This window comes from Lynx rufus, unplaced genomic scaffold, assembly GCF_022079265.1.
Source record: "Lynx rufus isolate CCGP_SWC_20201006 ecotype Redwood Valley unplaced genomic scaffold, mLynRuf1.p SCAF_14, whole genome shotgun sequence".
Taxonomy (NCBI): domain Eukaryota; kingdom Metazoa; phylum Chordata; class Mammalia; order Carnivora; family Felidae; genus Lynx; species Lynx rufus.
The window spans coordinates 55116991-55138270 of NW_025814828.1; the positions used below are offsets into that span (position 1 = coordinate 55116991).

The window sequence follows — 21280 nt, forward strand, 5'->3', positions numbered from 1 at the left end:
CCTCTTCCGTGGGCCTCTCATCTGTGCTTGGCTCTGGAGACTCTGTTCTGCTAGTCTTCTGGCGGTTTTCTGGGTTATTTAGGCAGGTGTAGGTGGAATCTAAGTGATCAGCAGGACGCGGTGATCCCAGCGTCCTCCTAAGCCCTACTCCACCTTTCTTTGACATCCATTTGCATTATAAACATTTCTCAATTTCCTCACTTTCAATTTATAATTGTCTTAGGTCTGAAATGTGTCTCTTGTAGGCACCACTAGATGGCTGTTCCTTTTTTTAATGCATTTTCACATCCTATGTCGTGTGATTGAAGCATTTAGTCCATTTACATTGAAAGTAATTGCTGATAGATATGTGTTTATTATCATTTTATTATTTACTTTGTAATTGTTTCTGAAGACTTTCTTTGATCCTTTCTTGTCTTTTTCGGTTTTGCAGTTTGCTGATTTTCTTTATATATTTGGATTTCTTTCTCTTTAATCTTTGCATATTTATTAGTTGTTCTGGATATATGGTTACCATTAGGTTTGTATATAACCCCTTCTGCATATAGCAGCCTATATTAAGTTGATGGTCATTCAAACTTGAACTCATTTTTTATCCTTATCTTTCCCATGTTTAGGTATGTGTTATAGTTTATATCGTTTATTTTGTGAGTTCTTTGACTTTTTTGCAGAAATATTCATTTTTTACTAGTTTTGTATTTCCTACATTTCTACTGTCACTTTTGGCCTCTCCTTTCTACTGAAAGAGTCCCCTTATTATTTTTTGCAGGGCTGGTTTAGTGGTTATGAACTCATTTAGTTTTTGTTTGGGAAACTATTTATCTCTCTTTCCATTCTGTATGATAGCCTTACTGAATGGAATATTTTGGGCTGCAGTTTTCCCATTCAGCACATTGAATATATCATGCCACTTTCTTCTGGTTTCCCAAGTTTTTGTTGAGAAATCTCCTGCTAGCCTTATGGGTTTTCCCTAATAAGTTGCTGTCTTCTTTTGTCTTGATGTTTTTAAGATTCTTTCTTCACCACTATATTTCTCCAATTTGATTACAATATATTTTGGTGTAGGGTGTACTTTTTTTGATTTTGATAGGATTTCTCTGTGCCTCCTTGATCTTGATGTGTTTCCTTCCCCAAATTAGGGAAGTTTTCAGCTATTATTTCTTCAAATAAATTTTCTGCCCCCTTTTCTCTCTTTTCTTATGGAACTCCTATTGTACAAATCTTATTATATTTGATGGGGTCACTGAGTTCCCTAAGTCTTTTCTCATTTTGCATATTTTTTCTGTCTTTTTTTTCAGCTTGATTAATATCCATTGCTGTCTCTATGTAATTGACTCATATCTCTCCTTCCAGCCTGCTGTTCATTCCATCAGGCATGTTTCTCATATTGTGCTTGAGTCCTTTATCTCTGCTCTGTTGTTCCTTATCTCTGTGTTAAGGGTGTCACTCATGTCTTCCACTCTTTTCTCAAGTCCAGTGAGTATCCTTATGATCATAACTTTATATTCTCTATCAGGCATGTTACTTATATCTGTTTCACTTAGATATCTGGCTGTGGCCTTGTCTCATTCTTTCATTTGGGATAAATTTCTCTGTCTACTCATTTTGTTAGCTCCTCTGTCTGTTTCTTTGTGTTAAGAAAGGCATTTATGTCTTCTCCTCTTGAAGGTCAAGACTTTATGAAGAAGAATCCTGGAATTCCCTGCAGTGCAGTGTCCTCTGTTCAGCAGAAGCTAGCACTTCAGGAGAGTATTCTATGTGTATTGCTTTTGTCCTGCTGTTGTGTCTGAGTCCTTTTTCCTTTCAGTGCAATTTGCACTGTCTCTCTGCCTGTTGTAGGCTGTGCTTGCTCTCTGTGGTGTTAATGGGACCCAAGAAGGCCAGCTTTGAGCGGGTATGCATGTGGGGGAATTTGGCTGTGGGGCAGCATTGTTGGCAAAATTTTTGCTGAGCCACTAGTCCTTTGCTGGATCCCTCCAAGCACTGTGGCTGTTGAGATTCTGCACACCATTGTCACTGTGGGTATGAGGCTGTGTCCTGAGCTTGGCAATGGCTGGGCACAGCTGAGCATGGCATAGTGATTTGGGTTGTTGCTAGGAGGTGACTTGGCACAGTGCATGGTGGCAGTTGTGCACCTGGTGGCTACATGTAGTGAATGTGCAGCTTTAACAAAAATTTCCCTGAGCCCAGAGCTGAGGCTAACAGGCTTGAAGTAGATCAGTTCCCCAGAAGAAATCATGTGCTGGTATATTGCTAGTATGTTAGGTAGAAAGTGTCTGTACCACCTATCCTCCTGCAGGTGGCATTGTGTTTATGCTAGGGGGAAGGTGAGGAAAATAGCACCTTCCAGCTCCCTCATTTTCATACTCCAATATCAGTATGAACAGATCTCTCTCCCCTTTCCCCCAGTGTTGTGTAAGCTGCTATTTTAATGTTGCCTTTTTGGAGGCTGGTGTCTCTTTAAGGGCAGTGACCCTGTTGTAACACATATTTTCTTGAAGTAAAGGTGAAGGTTTTGATGAGGCTTCCCTAAACCACTTCATACTCAGTTTCTAAGACATGCCTTGTTGCCATGCTATCCAGTTTTTTTTTCCTCTTTATTAGAAGGATTGCTTCAGAAAGCAAGTGTGATCTGGTTCAATAAAGGGTGCTTACTCTAGTATTATGGGATGAATTGTGTCTCTCCAAAATTCATTTGTTGAAGTACTAACCATCATTACCTCACAATGGTCCATATTTGGAGATAGCATCTTTAAAATTGTGTTTAAATCAAAATGAGAGCCCTAATCCAATAGACTGGTATCCTTATAAAAAGAAAATTTTTGACATACAAAGAGTTACCAGGGATGTGTGCACACAAAGGAAAGACCATATAAGGAAACAGTGAAAAGGTGGCTACCTGTAAGTTAAGAAAAAAGGCCTCAGGATAATCCAAACCTGCTGACATTTTGATCTTGGACCTTTAGCCTCTAAAACTGCAAGAAAATAAATTTGGTTGGTTAACTGCCCATTCTGTGTTGTCTTAGTCCTTTTGGACTGCCATAACAAAAAGCCATAATAAAAATATAGACTAGAAGATTCAGTGTCTGGTGAGGCCCATTTTCTTGTTCATGTGTCTTCCCATGGCATAAGGGGTCTCAGGAGCTGTTTGTCATCTATTTTATAAAGGCATTTATCCTATTCATGACCTAATCACTTCCTAAGGGCTCCATCTCCCAATATGATCACATTGGAAATTAAGATTAAACATATGAATTTGGGGGAACACAAGCATTCAGTCTATAATATGTCATCTTTTGTTATGGCAACACTAGCACACTAATATAGATAGGTAGATAGATAGATAGATAGATAATAGAAAAAAGAAAGTGGATATTCAAGCCCTCCCCACACACAGTGATAAAAATGTTTGACCCTAGAATAGATTGATAAAAATAATGTTTTAGCTTTAAGGGCAGTGGATGTTAAAATCAGATGTACTAAATGAGCAAAGGGAGGGAAGGAGGGAGGGAGGGAGGGAGGGAGAGAGAGAGAGAGAAATAGACATAGATAACAAACCAGAGGAGAGGTAGGTGAGGAAAATAGGGGATGCAGATTAAAGAGTACACTTACCATGATGAAAATAAAATAAATAAAAATAAAATAAAAGGTATATTAAGTTTTAGTCTAATATTATATACATCACATATTTCAAATATAAAAAGTGTCCTACACTCACTTCATATACAGTTGCCTTCAGGAAGCAGGATAATTTCTTATAGCTATATTCAGTGAAGATGGGAATAGCTGGTAACCACCTTCCTATCATTTTTAACACAATAATTAAAAAGAAGAGAGTTGTTGGGAAACATTCATCTAAAACTGTCAACAAAGCATACACTTGGAATTCTTTAATAAGGTTTCAAAAAACATTTCTATTCAAATTTATTTGAAATGTGTGCTTGTCACAAGTGCACTCCTTAATCCCCATCACCTATTTAACCCATGCCCTCACTGCCCCCTGCCCCAAGTCCATAACCACCACCACCTTCTTCTCTATAATTGAGTCTCTTTTTTTTGGATTTTTTCTCTATTTTTCCCTTTGCTAATTTGTTTTGTCTCTTAAATTCCACATTTGAGTGCAATCATGATATATCACATCTTTATCCATTCATCAATCAGTGGACACTTGGACTGTTTCCAGAATTTGGCTATAGATAATGCTGCTATAAACATCAGGTACATGTATCCCTTTGAAATAGTATTTTTGTATTCTTTGGGGTAAATACCCAGTAGTGTGATTCTTGGATAATAGGGTAGTTCTATTATTTTAATTTTTTAAAGTTTTAAAATTTATTTTGAGAGAGAGAACACAAACGGAGGAGGGGTAGAGAAAGAGGGAGAGAATCCCAAGCAGGTTCTGAACCATCAGTCCAGATGGGGCTTGATACCATGAAACACAAGATCATGACCTGGACCAAGATCAAGAGCCAGACACTTAACTGACTGAGTCACCAAACCACCCCTATTTTTAATAATTTGTGGAACCTTCATACTGTTTCTTAGAGTGGCTGAACTAATTTGCATTTCCACCAACAGTACAAGAGGATTCCTTTTTTCTCTGCATCCTCACCAACACTTTTTTTTTGTTTCCTGTGGTTTTGATTTTAGCCATTCTGACAGGTGTGTGGTGATATCTCATTGTGGTTTTGATTTGCATTTACCTCTTGATGAGTGATATTGAGCATCTTTTCATTTGCTGGCCATCTGGATGTCTTCTTTGGAGAAAAGTGTCTTCATGTCTTCTGCCCATTTGTAATTGTATTATTTGTTTTGGGGGGTATTGAGTTGTAATATACCATTCAATATTAAATGTGGACTAAGAGATTTTCAATTTATAAAATATTGGCATAAATTTAATCCTAATATTGATGTATATTGTTGTTGCTGTGATTGTACTATACCATGTTAATATCATTGATATAATTTAGTGTCTTATAAATCTACCTTTCTTTGTCAATGTTTTGCTAATCATTTTACAATGTGCAGTTCTGGAATAATAAGGTAATTTATACCTTGGACATAGTATTAAAATGATGGAGTGGTTCTGGTTTTGCTCAACAGTTGATCTCTCAAGTTTTTTCATTTTCTGGTATTAATCCTGTTTATTGGTGCAATGTTTTTGTAAAGAATTGTCACTGTTGCAATGTGGTTTCTTGAATTATTTATTAAAATCCTTCCCTTCACCTCACCATTCCTGTTCATTAAAGCATAACAATATCTTATTGATCATAATTGGAATTTCAAATTTGTTAATGTAAGATTCTATCAATGCATCAATCATAAATTACCTCCCTGCTCCTAGGCAGTAACTTTACAGCAGCAAATATCTGGATGAAAAGAGAGAACCATTGGGGTAATCATAGGAGTGTGGTATGTTTTCAACGAATACACCAAGCTTCAACATGATCAGGAAAATGCTTTCAGGTCCATTAAGCCATTGCTATCATATTCAACCAAATTTCCTACCTCCTAAGCTTCCATGCACGCTAACTGAATGGCTTATATCAAAAACAGAACAATTAGCTATTTATTTCTTCCCCGTTTGATTAAAAAAGCTTCATTCATATAGGCAGGGACAGGTACCCCTAAGGGTTTATATACACTGCTGGAGAATCTGGTTTTGTTTTGTTTTTTTTTTTTTTAATGAAACTTATCTAGTTGGAAACTGGCCAAGACTTTCACTTTAGGATTAGAGATTTACTTCAGCCACAAGGGAGCTTGAAGAGTCCTGAGGAGGAGATTTCCAAAGCTGGGTAAGAGTAGATGAGTGCATAGAAAGGTTAAAAAAGAAACCTCTCAGAGATTCTAGCAGATAGTTTGCTTAAATAGATTTTAAATCTTCAGGAAGAATACCAATTGGATCTGAAAACATAGAGTAATACAAATAGAGATACTAATGTCACAATCCCAGAATGGGAATGGTAGTAGAACCACTTACCCCTGAATAAATTAACCAAATCAAGCAAATATATGGGGCAGCCCATACATTTTCTTTTCTAAAGCCAGATAGTTTGTTACTGCAGCGATTGGAATTCAACCCTTACTCCTCTTTTTGAAGCATTGTGCTTAAAAGGATGCCCTAGAGATAATTCTGTGGTTGTTTTGCATATGACTTTAAGCAATGGTTCTGTCTCCACAGTATTCTAAGTCCCAGATTAAGTAGCTATGTTGTTGCAGATCATTATAATAATATAGTAGTCTGCACTTTACACACACTTTTCTTCATTCTCTAGTGTGGAAGATCAAAGTAGAGTACAGTTTCAAATTGGGGGCCATGGTTTTATGTTTTATTCAGTTTTTTTTTTTTTGTACAAAAGCCTGCTGTGTATGAAGAGATTAGCCTCTGTAAGACCAGATCTGAGAACAAAGTAACTGATCACTTTGTTTTTTTACCACATATTTTTGCATGTTATCATGCTCTTATTAATGAATGTATTCTTTGTGAATTAATAACAACTATTCTTCATTAAAACTTTATACGTGTATGGTAAAGCATTGGAATGGGAGGCAGTAGTGGTCAGTTAATGGCTTTCAACATATTAGCACTTTCGATAATGCTAATTCATTATGATCCCAGATTTGCTTAGATTGCTTGTAAATAGACCATTAGTAAGTGTTGTTTAGTCTTCTCAGAGGCAGCTAAAATCCTAGGTTATTAAAGTTTTTGAAATCATTATTAAAATGAGTTATCTATGCTAATAATACTTTCCTAAGAAGTAAGACTAATAAATTAAACTCTAAAAAGGGAATTTTCACAAAGCCTTCTCATGGAAAGTTGTCAAATTGCAGTCTGTTCATACAAATGTTTTTCAGGTGAAAGTGAATCCTCCTGGGATAAGGATAAGTTGCAGTCTCCTCTTGCTGCTCCTGGACCCCAACATGGACTTACTCATGCAGCCCTGTCTAACCAGCCAGGTCTTGGGGGGGCTTCTACCCTCAATCCACTGCAGCAGAACAACCTACTGATCAATAGTATGTATGATGTAATTTCAAAACTTGGTGTTTTGAAAAAAAAAAATACCATGCAAGACCAATTGGACACCTTTGGCTAGCAGGGCTAGTACATTTTTCTTCAATAAGGTTTAACAGTTTGAAGTTAGAAGGGTAAATAGGGATTCATTTGAAAGCGTGGGATTTATAGAGTAGAGATAGATCAAGAGGCTATGTAGCAGAGTAATTAAGAAAGTTGGCTATAGTCACATAAACTTAGGTTTGAAATCCAAATCTTTTGAATTCCATATTACTGTTTGACTTTGGAGGTTTCACCTAACTTTTACAAGTCTCAGTGTTCACAACTATAAAGTAGGAAAATAATATATACCCATTTAGTAAGGTTATTGTGAAAGTTAAAAATAATAAAAGAAGCTTTTAACAGTGACTTGTATATAGTAATTACTGCATAAATTGTAAGTATATTACTCAGCAATCAAACTACAGCTAATGGATACAAATTCAGGTTTAGATGATGATTTTAGGAACTTCAAAAACTCAAAACTCTTTCTGCAGAAAAATGACTGATATACATTACTGGACTAAAATTTTACTTTACTTGTAAGCAGGAATGTGAAAGAAAACTTACATTATTCCTTTCCTTGAGATATTCATTCTCTCACTAAACCCTAAGATTAAAACAACAGAACAGAGGAATTCTTAGATATTTTAACACAATATTATAAATCTTAATGAAATTCATCAGTTATGAAGCATATAAAATAAGTTATAGGGTCTCACTTTAAAGATATTATAAACTCAAATGTGAAAGGTCCCATAAAATAGAATGTTAAGCAAAGGTAAATAAATAAATGCCAGAAAAGTTATAAATATCTTATGAGAAGTAAAAAAAAAAAAGCCTGATTAAAGTAGACTTATTTCATAAAGTAGAGGAACTTATAAGACTTCTGGTTTCTGGTCTGACATTTAAAGAGTTTAGAAGTTGTTACTCCTCCTCAAAGCAAGATCAACAACTCCTTTAAATCCATCAGAGATTGAGTTCACAGGGCAGGGCTATCTCCAAAACTGGAGAGATAGGCAGAAACAGAGAATCAGAGTTTACAGGGAACAGAAGCCACAGCTGGACCCTGGTAGAAACATTCAAATTGCTGGAGACTCAGTGTGAACTTAGATGACAGATAAAAACCCCTGGGGGCCAATCCTTAGTGGATCACTACACTTTAATGAGTTCTACCTCCAGGAACCCCATCAGGTTTTCATGGTGAAGACTTGAGAAAATTCCCCTCATGTTTCTGGCTGGGAGACAAGGAAAATACCCATTTCAAAATATGCCCAGAATGTTCTGTTCTCCTTAACAAAGCCTTACCCTCAAAGGAAATTATTTTACCAAAGTTAAACTACTTTATTTTTAACAGAGCCTAACTGATGTGGGGAAAAGGATATATTAAAATCCACCACCCTGTAGTCATTGATATAAGGGAAAGGAGATGCATAACTCCGGCCCCTTTAGCATTTCCTGTGTAGCAGCCTCCTCACACAGTCAAGACACTGAGACTTTTCTTTCCAGAAAGCAACTTTGTTCATGTTGACAGGGACTCAGAGGGTTCTTTTCCAAAAGACTGAGGCCCAAATGCCAAATGTGGGGTGATGTAGCCTTTTATGCATTTTCTACTTCATTGTCTCCCATATATGGGTAACATATAGACATACAGTCTGATTGGGTGGTCTCATGTTACAGGATCTTGAGGGATGTCACTTATGCACTTAGCCAGGTTGCCTTCCCTTATCTTGAGGTCTTTTCTTACCACATTCCTTAGGGAGGGGACTTTACCACACCTATGGGGAAAGAAATACTCAACTCTAGTCACCTCTAGCCTTTCTGTCTTACCTAAGATGGAAAAAGCTAAAGAGCACTTGTGAAAGTCATAGCCCGAGGACACAGGCTCACAGATTGAGACCTGATCACATCTTTCTCCTCCCTACACATTTTACCACAACCACAATAGGGCTCTGTATAAGAACAGTGGGTTACAACGGAAAGAACTGAAATCCTCAGAATGAACTGAATTTGATTCTCTAGGATACACCAAAGATAACAGGAGGATGAGAAATGACAGCCACTAATATAACAGGTACAGCAAATAGTAAACATAACCTAATTTTCAGTCAGATAAAAATAAAGCATTCCACTAGAGGCATGCTTGTTTCAGTTTTCTTTAGCTAATATACCATTTCTGGCTTTAAAACAAAAATTACAAGGTGTGAAAAAGACAAAAAACACAGTCTGAAGAGATAAAGCAAACATCAGAACCAGAATTCGATATAGCACATATTTTAGAATTATCAGACTGAGATTTTAAAATAACTATGATTAGTATGCTTAAAAGAAGGGAAAACATACAAGACTACATGGGGATATTAAAACTGTATGTTAATTATACTTGAATAAAAAAATAATACATGGGAAATGTAAGTAGAGATGAAAATTGAGAAGCTAAAGTAAAAACTGGTTTAAAAACACTCCAAAAAAATTAATACCTTTAATGGGCTCATCAGTAGGCCAGACAAAGTCAACAATTGAAGTATGTCAATAGAAACTTCCCAAAATGGAAATAAATGTGGAGCAAAGATTGGGAAACAAAACCCAGAATAGAATATACAATTATTGTGCAGCAAGTACAAACAGTGTAGCATAAATGTAATAGGAATATGAAAATAATAAGAGTGAGGGAAAGGAACAGAAGAAATGTTTAAAGTAACAAGGACTGAAAATTTTCCAAACTTAATGAGAGACACCAGACAAAAGCTCTAGAAAGCTCAGAGAATACTAAGAAGAATAAATATAAAAAAAAGGCTACACCTATGCATATTATAGTCATACTGGAATATCAAACACAAAGAGAAAATCTTTTTTAAAAAATTCAGAGATAAATAAATTCTCCTTACCCATAGAGGAACAAGCATAAGAATTACATTGAACTTCACTTCAGAAACCAGGCAAACAAGAATACAGTGGTATTAAATACAGTGGTGTGACTACTTGAAAGAAAAAATAAAACACCAACCTAAAATTCTGAATTCTGAAAATTCCTTTTAAAAGTGAAGACAGAAATAGAGATTTTCTCAAACAAAAGTTGAGAGAATTTATTATCATACCAAAGATCTGCCCTGTAAAAATGTTAAAAGAAGATCTATAAAGAGAAGGAAAATAATATAGGTCAGAAACCTATATCTACATAAAGAAAGAATGTTAGAGAAGGAATAAATTAAGGTAAATAATACATATTTTTCTTATTCTTTTTTCAAGTTTATTTATTTTGAGAGAGACAGAGACAATGCAAGTGGGGGGAGGCAGAAAGAGGGAAAAAGAGAATCCTAAGCAGGCTCTGTGCTGCCAGTGCAGAGCCCAGTGCAGCCTTATAGTTTTTTTGATTCTCTGTTTTGTTGTTGTTGTTATTGTTATTGTTGTTGTTGTTGTTGTTCCCTTTCCTTTTCTCTTTTTGGGTGATCAGGGTTTGTTTTTCTCCCCTTTTTTTCTATTTATTTGTTTAATAAACAAGTCAAAGAGTACTTAGTTAAAAATCCAAACACTCCTCACTGCAATCAAGGAGGCGCTCTGCACAGGACTGACCAGTAGGAAAGAGCAACCAAAAAACAACAGCAGAGTTCACACAGCATACACCAGAACACTTCCTAATGTGCCAGGTCCTGGATAGCGTATGTCCCCTTTTTAATATAACATTACTCTCAGGTGCAGGAAACATAACAAGCTTATAAAACCTGCAAAAGACAAAAATTTAGCCAGAATGAAAAGGAGTAATTCTCCCCAAAAGGAAGGTCAAGAAGAAATCACAGCCAGAGACTTGCTCAAAACAGATATAGGCAATATATCTGAACAAGAATTGAGATAAACATTCATAATACTACTAGCTGGGCTTGAAAAAAGCATAAAAAACACAAGAGAAACCCTTGCTACAGAGATCAAAGACGTAAAAAAGTAGTCAGGCTGAAATAAGAAATGTTGTAACTGAGATGCAAAACCAAGTGGATACAGTCACAATGAGGATTGAAGAAGCAGAGGAGAGAATATGTGATATAGAAGATAAAATTATGGAAAATAATGAAGCTGAAAGGAAGAGGGAAAGAAAACTAATAGATAATGAGGGGAGACTTAGAGAATTTAGTAATTCCATAAAATGAAACAGTATCCATATGATAGAAGTCCCAGAATAAGAAAAGGAAGAAAAAGAGGCAGAAGGTTTATTTGAACAGATTACAGCTGAGGACTTTCCTAATCTGGGGAAGGAAATAGGCATTCAAGTCCAAGAGGCACAGAAAACTCCACTCAAAATCAACAAAGACAGGTCAATACCATGACATATCATAGTGAAACTTGAAAAATACAAAGATGAAGAGAAAATTCTGAAAGCAGCTAAAGACAAGAGGTCCTTAAACAACAAGGGTAGACACATAAGGTTAACAGCAGACATGTTCACTGAAACTTAGCAGGCCAGAAGGTAGTGGCAGGAAATATTCAATGTGCTGAATGGGAAAAATGTGCAGCCAAGAAATCTTTTTAAAAATATTTTTTAATGTTTATTTATTTTTCAGAGAGAGAGAGAGAGCACAAGTGAGGGAGGGGCAGAGAGAGAGGGAGACACAGAATTTGAAGCAGGCTCCAGGATCTAAGCTGTCAGCACAGAGACTGATGCAGGGCTCAAATTCACAAACTGAGAGATCATGACCTGGGCTGAAGTTGGATGCTTAACTGACAGCCACCCAGGCGCCCTGAAGCCAAGACTTCATCATCCAGCAAGGCTGTCATTCAGAATAGAAGGAGAGATAGTTTCCCAAACAAAAACTAAATGGGTTCATGACCACTAAACCAGCCTTGCAAGCTGAAATTTTAAGGAAGAGTCTTTAAGTGGAGGAAAAAAAAAAAAAAGACTAGAAGCAAAGACTAGAAAAGCAACAAAGACGAGAAAGTACCAGAGAACGTTATCAGAAACAAAATGTCTCTACAGGTAACAAAATGGCACTAAATTCATATCTTTCAATAATCACTCTGAATGTAAATGGACTAAATGCTCCAATCAAAAAATAAAAGAATGGAGAAATATATAATATTTTAACACTAATCAAAAGTAGGTATAGCTATATTAATTTCAGACCAAGTAGATTTCAGAACAAGAAAAACTTTAAGGACGAAGAGGGGTATTACATAATGATAAATAGCTCAATTCTTCGAGAAGATATTAACAAGTCTTAAAGTGTTTGCTTGTATTAACAGAGTATCAAAAAATGTGAGGTAAAAACTGATAGAACTGTCAGAAGAAATAGATGAATCCATTCTTTTAGTTGGAGACCTCAATACTCTTTTATCAGAAATGGGCATATTCAGGAGGCAGAAATTCAAGAAGGGTATAATTGAATCGAAAAGCACCATTAATCGACCTGATCTAATGGACTTTTTTTTTATATATATATGAAATTTATTGACAAATTGGTTTCCATACAACACCCAGTGCTCATCCCAAAAGGTGCCCTCCTCAATACCCATCACCCACCCTCCCCTCCCTCCCACCCCCCATCAACCCTCAGTTTGTTCTCAGTTTTTAACAGTCTCTTATGCTTTGGCTCTCTCCCACTCTAACCTCTTTTTTTTTTTCCTTCCCCTCCCCCATGGGTTCCTGTTAAGTTTCTCAGGATCCACATAAGAGTGAAACCATATGGTATCTGTCTTTCTCTGTATGGCTTATTTCACTTAGCATCACACTCTCCAGTTCCATCCACGTTGCTACAAAAGGCCATATTTCATTTTTTCTCATTGCCACATAGTATTCCATTGTGTATATATACCACAATTTCTTTATCCATTCATCAGTTGATGGACATTTAGGCTCTTTCCATAATTTGGCTATTGTTGAGAGTGCTGCTATGAACATTGGGGTACAAGTGCCCCTATGCATCAGTACTCCTGTATCCCTTGGATAAATTCCTAGCAGTGCTATTGCTGGGTCATAGGGTAGGTCTATTTTTAATTTTCTGAGGAACCTCCACACTGCTTTCCAGAGCGGCTGCACCAATTTGCATTCCCACCAACAGTGCAAGAGGGTTCCCGTTTCTCCACATCCTCTCCAGCATCTATAGTCTCCTGATTTGTTCATTTTGGCCACTCTGACTGGCGTGAGGTGATACCTGAGTGTGGTTTTGATTTGTATTTCCCTGATAAGGAGCGACGCTGAACATCTTTTCATGTGCCTGTTGGCCATCTGGATGTCTTCTTTAGAGAAGTGTCTATTCATGTTTTCTGCCCATTTCTTCACTGGGTTATTTGTTTTTCAGGTGTGGAGTTTGGTGAGCTCTTTATAGATTTTAGATACTAGCCCTTTGTCCGATATGTCATTTGCAAATATCTTTTCCCATTCCGTTGGTTGCCTTTTAGTTTTGTTGGTTGTTTCCTTTGCTGTGCAGAAGCTTTTTATCTTCATAAGGTCCCAGTAATTCACTTTTGCTTTTAATTCCCTTGCCTTTGGGGATGTGTCGAGTAAGAGATTGCTACGGCTGAGGCCAGAGAGGTCTTTTCCTGCTTTCTCCTCTAAGGTTCTGATGGTTTCCTGTCTCACATTTAGGTCCTTTATCCATTTTGAGTTTATTTTTGTAAATGGTGTGAGAAAGTGGTCTAGTTTCAACCTTCTGCATGTTGCTGTCCAGTTCTCCCAGCACCATTTGTTAAAGAGGCTGTCTTTTTTCCATTGGATGTTCTTTCCTGCTTTGTCAAAGATGAGTTGGCCATACGTTTGTGGGTCTAGTTCTGGGGTTTCTATTCTATTCCATTGGTCTGTGTGTCTGTTTTTGTGCCAATACCATGCTGTCTTGATGATGACAGCTTTGTAGTAGAGGCTAAAGTCTGGGATTGTGATGCCTCCTGCTTTGGTCTTCTTCTTCAAAATTCCTTTGGCTATCCGGGGCCTTTTGTGGTTCCATATGAATTTTAGGATTGCTTGTTCTAATTTCGAGAAGAATGCTGGTGCAATTTTGATTGGGATTGCATTGAATGTGTAGATAGCTTTGGGTAGTATTGACATTTTGACAATATTTATTTTTCCAATCCATGAGCAGGGAATGTCTTTCCATTTCTTTAAATCTTCTTCAATTACCTTCATAAGCTTTCTATAGTTTTCAGCATACAGATCCTTTACATCTTTGGTTAGATTTATCCCTAGGTATTTTATGCTTCTTGGTGCAATTGTGAATGGGATCAGTTTCTTTATTTGTCTTTCTGTTGCTTCATTGTTAGTGTATAAGAATGCAACTGATTTCTGTCCATTGATTTTGTATCCTGCAACTTTGCTGAATTCATGTATCAGTTCTAGCAGACTTTTGGTGGAGTCTATCGGATTTTCCATGTATAATATCATGTCATCTGCAAAAAGCGAAAGCTTGACTTCATCTTTGCCAATTTTGATGCCTTTGATTTCCTTTTGTTGTCTGATTGCTGATGCTAGCACTTCCAGCACTATGTTAAACAACAGCGGTGAGAGTGGGCATCCCTGTCGTGTTCCTGATCTCAGGGAAAAAGCTCTCAGTTTTTCCCCGTTGAGGATGATGTTAGCTGTGGGCTTTTCATAAATGGCTTTTATGATCTTTAAGTATGTTCCTTCTATCCCGACTTTCTCAAGGGTTTTTATCTAATGGACTTTTATAGAATATTTCATCCAACAATAGAAGAATATACATTCTTCTTAAGTTTACATAGAACATTCACTAAACTAGATATGCTAGAGGCAAAAAGCAAATTAGCTTTACAATAGACCTCCAGGATCCTGTAAGTCTTCTTTAACATATGGAATCCCTCTAGAAACTTCCTTTATCTCTACCCCCTCCAACTTGAAAATATAATCAATCAGTCCACACAATCACAGAGCAGCTTTTTCTGCCCATGAGTACTGTGAAAAGCACCTATTTGCACAAGGAAAAAATGATAGATTACATTACAGGTACTTCATGGAATAGAAATCATACAAAATATGCTCTTAGTTGTAATGGAATTAAACTAAAAATTAACAAAAAGACACCTGGAATATCCAAAAATACATGGAGAGTAAACAGCATATACAGAACGGCATTAAATAATAAAAAAGGGATCAATACAACACGAAGATACAATTTTAAATATCTATGCATGTACATTGGACCACTTAGACACATAAGCAAAAATTAGACAAATATAGAGAAGTAGATGTTAATACAGGAATGGTATGAGACTTAAACACACTACTTATATCAATGGATAGATCATTCAGACAGACAATAAGTAAACAATGTCTTTGAATGATACATTAGACCAGATGGACATTAATAAATACATACCATAGTCCATCCCAATACAACAGAATACACATTCTTTTCAAGTGCACATGCAACATTTTCCAGAACTGATAACATGTTAGGCCACAGAGCAAGCTTCAGTAAATTTAAAAAGGATTGAAATTATATTACACATCTTTTCTGACCACAATAATAAGAAACTAGAAATCAATCACAAGAATAAAACTAGAAAAAATACAAATATATGGAGGTTAAATAACATGATAGTAAACAACCAGTGCATTAGCTAAGTAATCAAAGAAGAAATAAAAAAAATATGGCAACAAAAATACAAAAGATAATGAAAGAATATTATGAAAAATTATATGTCACAAATTGGACAACCTAGAATAAGTGGATAAATTCCTAGCAACATACAATCTTTCAAAACTTGACCATGAAGAAATAGAAAATCTGAAGATACAGATAACAAGTAACAAAATTGAATCAGTATGCAAAACAGTACCAAAAAATAAAACTTCCAGACCAGATGTCTTCACAAGTGAATACTACCAAACATTTAAAGAAAAGTCAGTACTATTTTCCTCAAAATATTCCAAAAAAATAGAAGAGGAAGAAAGGTTTTCAGATACATTATACAAGGCCATCCTTTTCCTGTATCAAAACCAGACAGGCACCATGAAAAAAAGAAAACTACAGGTTGATATCCCTGATGTACATAAATGCAAAAATCATCAACAAAATACTAGCAAACCATATTCAACAGTAGATTAAAAAGAGTACTCACCAAGATCAAGTAGGATTTATTCTGGTGATGAAAAGATGGTTCAATATTCACAAATCAATCAACACCATACACCACATCAACAGAACTAAGGATAAAAATAATATGATCATTTAAATAGATGCAAAAAAAGAATTTGACAAAATTTAACATCTGTTCATGATGAAAATTCTCAACAAAATGAGTATTGAGGGAAAATAGCTCTAAATTTAAAGGCCATATATGAAAGACTCATAGCCAACATTTTAGTGAAGAAAAACTGAAAGCATTTTCTCTAAGATTAGGAACAAAAAAGGATGTCTAATCTTGTCACTTTTATCAACTGGAAATCCTAGCTACAATAGTAAGACAAGAAAAAGAAATTTAAAATTATCCAAATAGGTAAGAAAGAAGTAAAAATTTCATTAGTTTCACATGATATGATACTAAATACACAAATCCCAAAGACTCCACCAAAAGACTACTAGAATAAATTAATTCAATAAAGTTGCACGATACAAAATTAAAACCCAGAAATTGGTACCATTTCTATACACTAATAACAATGGAGCAGAAAGAAATTTTATGAAAACCATCCATTTACAGTTCCACCAATTAGGATAAAATACCTAGAAATACAGTTAACCAAAGAGGTAAAAGATCTGTACTCTGAAAACACAAAACACCCAGGAAAGAAACTAAGGATGACACAAACAATTGGAAAGAAATTCCATTCTCATTGATTGGAAGAACCAATATTGTTAAAATGTCTATGCTTCCCAAAGCAATCTAGATATTCAATGCAATATTTATCAAAATACCAACACTTTTAACAAATTTATAACAAATAATACTAAAATTTTTGTGGCACCACAAAAGACACAAATTTCCTAATGCAATCATAAACACACACACATACACACAAACCTGGAGGTATCACAGTTACAGGTTTCAAGGCACACAACAAAGCTGTAATAATCGAAATAGAATGGCACTGTAACAAAAATAAGACACATAGATCAAAGGAACAGAATAGAGAACCTAGAAATAAACCCACAATTATATGGTCAACAAAACAAAAAGCAACCTACTGAAGGGAAGGATATATTTGCAAATGATATACCATATAAGGTGTAAATATCCAAAATATATAAAGAACTTATATGGAGTTTAGAAGATGGTAGCAAACTAGGAAGACCCTAGTCTCACTTCATCCCACAAACAAAATTACATAACTATCAAATCATCCTAAATACCACAGAAATCACCTTAAGACTGACAGAAAAATACTACACAATTAAAGGTAGAAAATAGGCCACATCAAAGAAGGTAGTAAGTACAGAGATGAGGATTAAGGAAGAAACAGATCACAGCTGCTGCAGAAGGAAGGAATCCATGGTTCTGGGCAAAGGCATAAGAGAGAGGATCACACAGGGTAATGCACATGGAGAATATTTCCCCATGGCCATTGGCATGGAAAAAAAAGAGGGATGGGGTTTTGAGGGTTCTTGCAACCAGCAGGGCTTAAAGAGAATATTAATAGTCAGTGGGTGTGACTGGAATAGAGCCTGGAGGGTATTGCTCTGCTCCTGGAGAGAAGGCAGGCAAACAGCCCAGGGCTGGACAGCATGGAAACAGTGATCTGAAGAGCACCTGAGGCACACAGGAGATTATTCACTGTTCTCAGAGCACATCCCTGAGAGTCAGCACTCAGAGACACTTCTCTAGAAACAAAGGAGCTGGCTGGTGCTATTTCCATCCCAAACCTCTAAGCATAAACACAGAGCCACCTTCAGGAAGCAATGTAGCACTGACACTGGGTTCCTAACATGCTTACACCAAGCACCATCACCTGCACTACTGTGGAACCACCCTACTCAGTCACACTTGCCTCAATCCCAGCCCGGAGGGCCCCTCCCCCAGAAGTCCCACACAAAGCCATGTCCACACCACCTCTTCCCCTCCAGAGAGTTTTGCAAACCCTCCGTTCTGTTTGAGGTGCTGTCAGGGCTCATTTCACAAGCAGACCAGAATACATCCAGTTAGAACTCACCACATTCAAACCAGGGACCAAACACCTCCCACAGGAGGCAAGAAGACCCTCTGCAGATGACTGGCCTGAGGGAAAGAGCAACCAAAGCACAAGAACAGAGCACATAAAACACACACCAGAGATATTCCCTGGTTCACCAGACTCTTGACTCTACATAGCATCTTTTTCAAAAGGCCATTAATTTCAGAAGCAGGACATATAATATCCTTGCCTAACACAGAAGAAGGCAGAGACAAAGACAATCTCAAGAGAGAGGATATCATCCCAAATGAAAGAACAAGACAAGGCCACAACCAGGGATCTAAGTGAAAAAGATATAATTAACATGGATGATAGAAAATTTAAAGAAACAATGACAAGGATACTCACTGGGATTGAGAAAAGATTAGAAGACATCAGTGAAATCTTTATCACACAGATAAAAGTTAAAAAAAGAATAAATCAGAGAGGAAGTGTCCAACAAACAATTACTAGAACATGCTTGATGCAATGAGAACAGATTGGAAAAAGCAGAGAAATTAATGACCTAAAACACAAAGTAATTGATAGAAATGAAGTTGAGCAAAAGCGAAAAATAAGAATGATGCAAAAAGATAATAGACTTAAGGAACTCAGTGACTTTATCAAACATTATACAGTTGTATTATATGAGTCTGAAGAAAAGAAGAGGGATAAAACTGGGCAGAAAATTTATTTGAATAAATAATAGCTGAACACTTCCCTAATCTGGGAAAGGAAACAGATGCTCAGATCCAGGAGGTACGGGAAACTCCTATCAAAGTCAACAAAAGCAGGCCAATACCAAGACATATTGTAATTACATTTGCAAAAATAGTGATAAAGAAAAGAAATCTTAAAAGCAGCAAGACAAAAGAAGTCCTTAACTTACAAAGGACAACCCATAAAGCTAACTGGAGATTTCCCGACAGAAATTTGGCAATCCAGAAAGGGAATGGCATGATATATTCAAATTACTGAATGGGAAATACCTGCAACCAAGAATACTATATCCGGAAGGCTATCATTCAGAATAGAAAGAGAGATAAAGAGTTTCCCAGACAGATAGAAACTAAAGGAGTTCATGACCATTAAACTGGCCCTGCAAGGATTATTAAAGAAGGCATATCTAGAGGAAAGGAGAGGCCAAAAGTAACACAGGTAGGAAACAACAAAGCAGTAAATATGAATACTACCGTAAAATTCTGTCAAGGAACTCACACAAAAAAGGATATAAAATATAATAATATATACCTAAAACAGAGGAGAGATGAGAAAAGAATGGCATCAAAATTTAATGACCATCAACTGAATATAGACTGCTATTTAGAGAAGAAGATACATATAAACCTAATGGTAACCATACATTAAAAAAAACACTAATAAACATGCAAAGAATAAAGATAAAATAATCCAAATATATCAGTAATAAAAAAATCAACAAAACATGAAGGAGAGAAAGGCAAGAAAGGATCAAAAAAATCTCCAGAAACAATTACAAACAAGTAATAAAGTGGCAATAAATACTTATCTATCAATAATTACTTTGAATGTAAATGGACGAAATGCTCCAATCAAAAGTCACAGGGTGTCAGAATGGATAAAAAGACCAATCCAAATGCTGCCAGAAAATATTAATTTTTAATTTAAAGACGCTGGAATATTGAAAGTGAGGGGATAGAGGAACATTTTTTATGCAAATGGATGTCAAAAAGCCAGGATAGCTATAGTTATATTAGACAAACTAGATTTTAAAAAATGTTAATGAAAGATAAAGAAAGGCACTACAAAATAATAAAGTAGACTTTATTAAAGTAGACTTCTACCCAAGTAGAAGATACAACAATTGTAAATACTTATGCATGCAGCATGTGAGTACCCAAATATATAAAACAATTAATAACAAACAAAATGTAATTAATTGATAATAATACAACAATAGGGGATTTTAACACCCCACTTACACCAATGGACAGATCATCTAAACATAAAATTAACAAGGAAACAAAAGTTTTGAATGACACACTGGACCAGATTGACTTAACAGATATATGAAGAACATTACATCCTAAAACAACAGAATATGTATTATTTTCATGTGCACATGGAACACTGTCCATAATATATCACATATTAGGCATCCAAACAGACTTTAATAAATATGAAAAGATTGAATCCATACCACGTTTCCTAACCACAATGTGATGAAATTAGTAGTCAAGCTAAGGAAAAAAAACAAACAAACTGGAAACACCATAAATATATGTTGGTTAAACAGCATGCTAGTAAACAATGAATTGTCAACCAGGAAATCAAAAAAGAAATTAAAAAATACATGGAAACAAATGAAAATGCAAACAAAATGGTCCAAAACTTTTAGGATGTAGCAAAAGTTGTCCTAAGAGGGAAGTATTTTGCACTACAGTTGTACCTCAAGAAATGAGAAAAATCTGAAATAAATAACATAATCTTATACCTAAAGGAGCTAAAGAACCACAACCAAAGCCTGAAGCCATTGAGAGGAAGGAAATTATAACGATTAGAGCAGAAATAAATGATATAGAAACTCAATCAATAATAGATCATAAATGAAACCAGGAGATGGTTCTTTGAAAAAAAAATCAGTAAAATTGATAAACATCTATCCAGACTTATCAAAAACAAAAAAAGATTCAATTAAATAAAATCACAAATGAGAGAGTAGAAATAACAACCAACACCACAGAAACACAATTATAAGAAAATATTATGAAAAACTATATGCCAAGAAATTGGACAACCTGGAAGAAAAGGGTAAATGCCTAGAAACATGAAACTATCAAAACTGAAAAAAGAAGAAATAGAAAACTCCAACAGACTGATAACCAGCAAATAAATTGAATCAGTAATCAAAAAATTCCCATCAAACAAAAGTCCAGAACCAGATGGCTTCAAAGGAGAATTCTACCAAACTTTTAAGGAAGAGCTAGTACCTATTTGTCTCAAACTATTCCAAAAAATAGAAAAGAAAAGAAAACTTCCAAATTCATTCCATGAGGCCAACATTACCCTAATACCAAAACCAGATAAAAACACCACATAAAAGGACTACTTCAGGCTAACATCTCTGATGAACATATAGGAAAAATTCTCAATAAAATTCT

At 35.7% G+C, this 21280-nt stretch overlaps 1 protein-coding gene across 1 annotated transcript in view; it reads left to right on the forward strand.

Annotated features, from left to right (window-relative positions):
• The window catches only part of DACH2 (dachshund family transcription factor 2), a 736007-nt gene that overhangs the window by 620617 nt on the left and 94110 nt on the right, over nucleotides 1-21280 (forward strand). The window contains exon 5 of the mRNA XM_047075803.1: nucleotides 6856-7014. Coding sequence (XP_046931759.1) covers nucleotides 6856-7014 — 159 coding nt within the window. The remainder of the gene's footprint in view (nucleotides 1-6855; nucleotides 7015-21280) is intronic.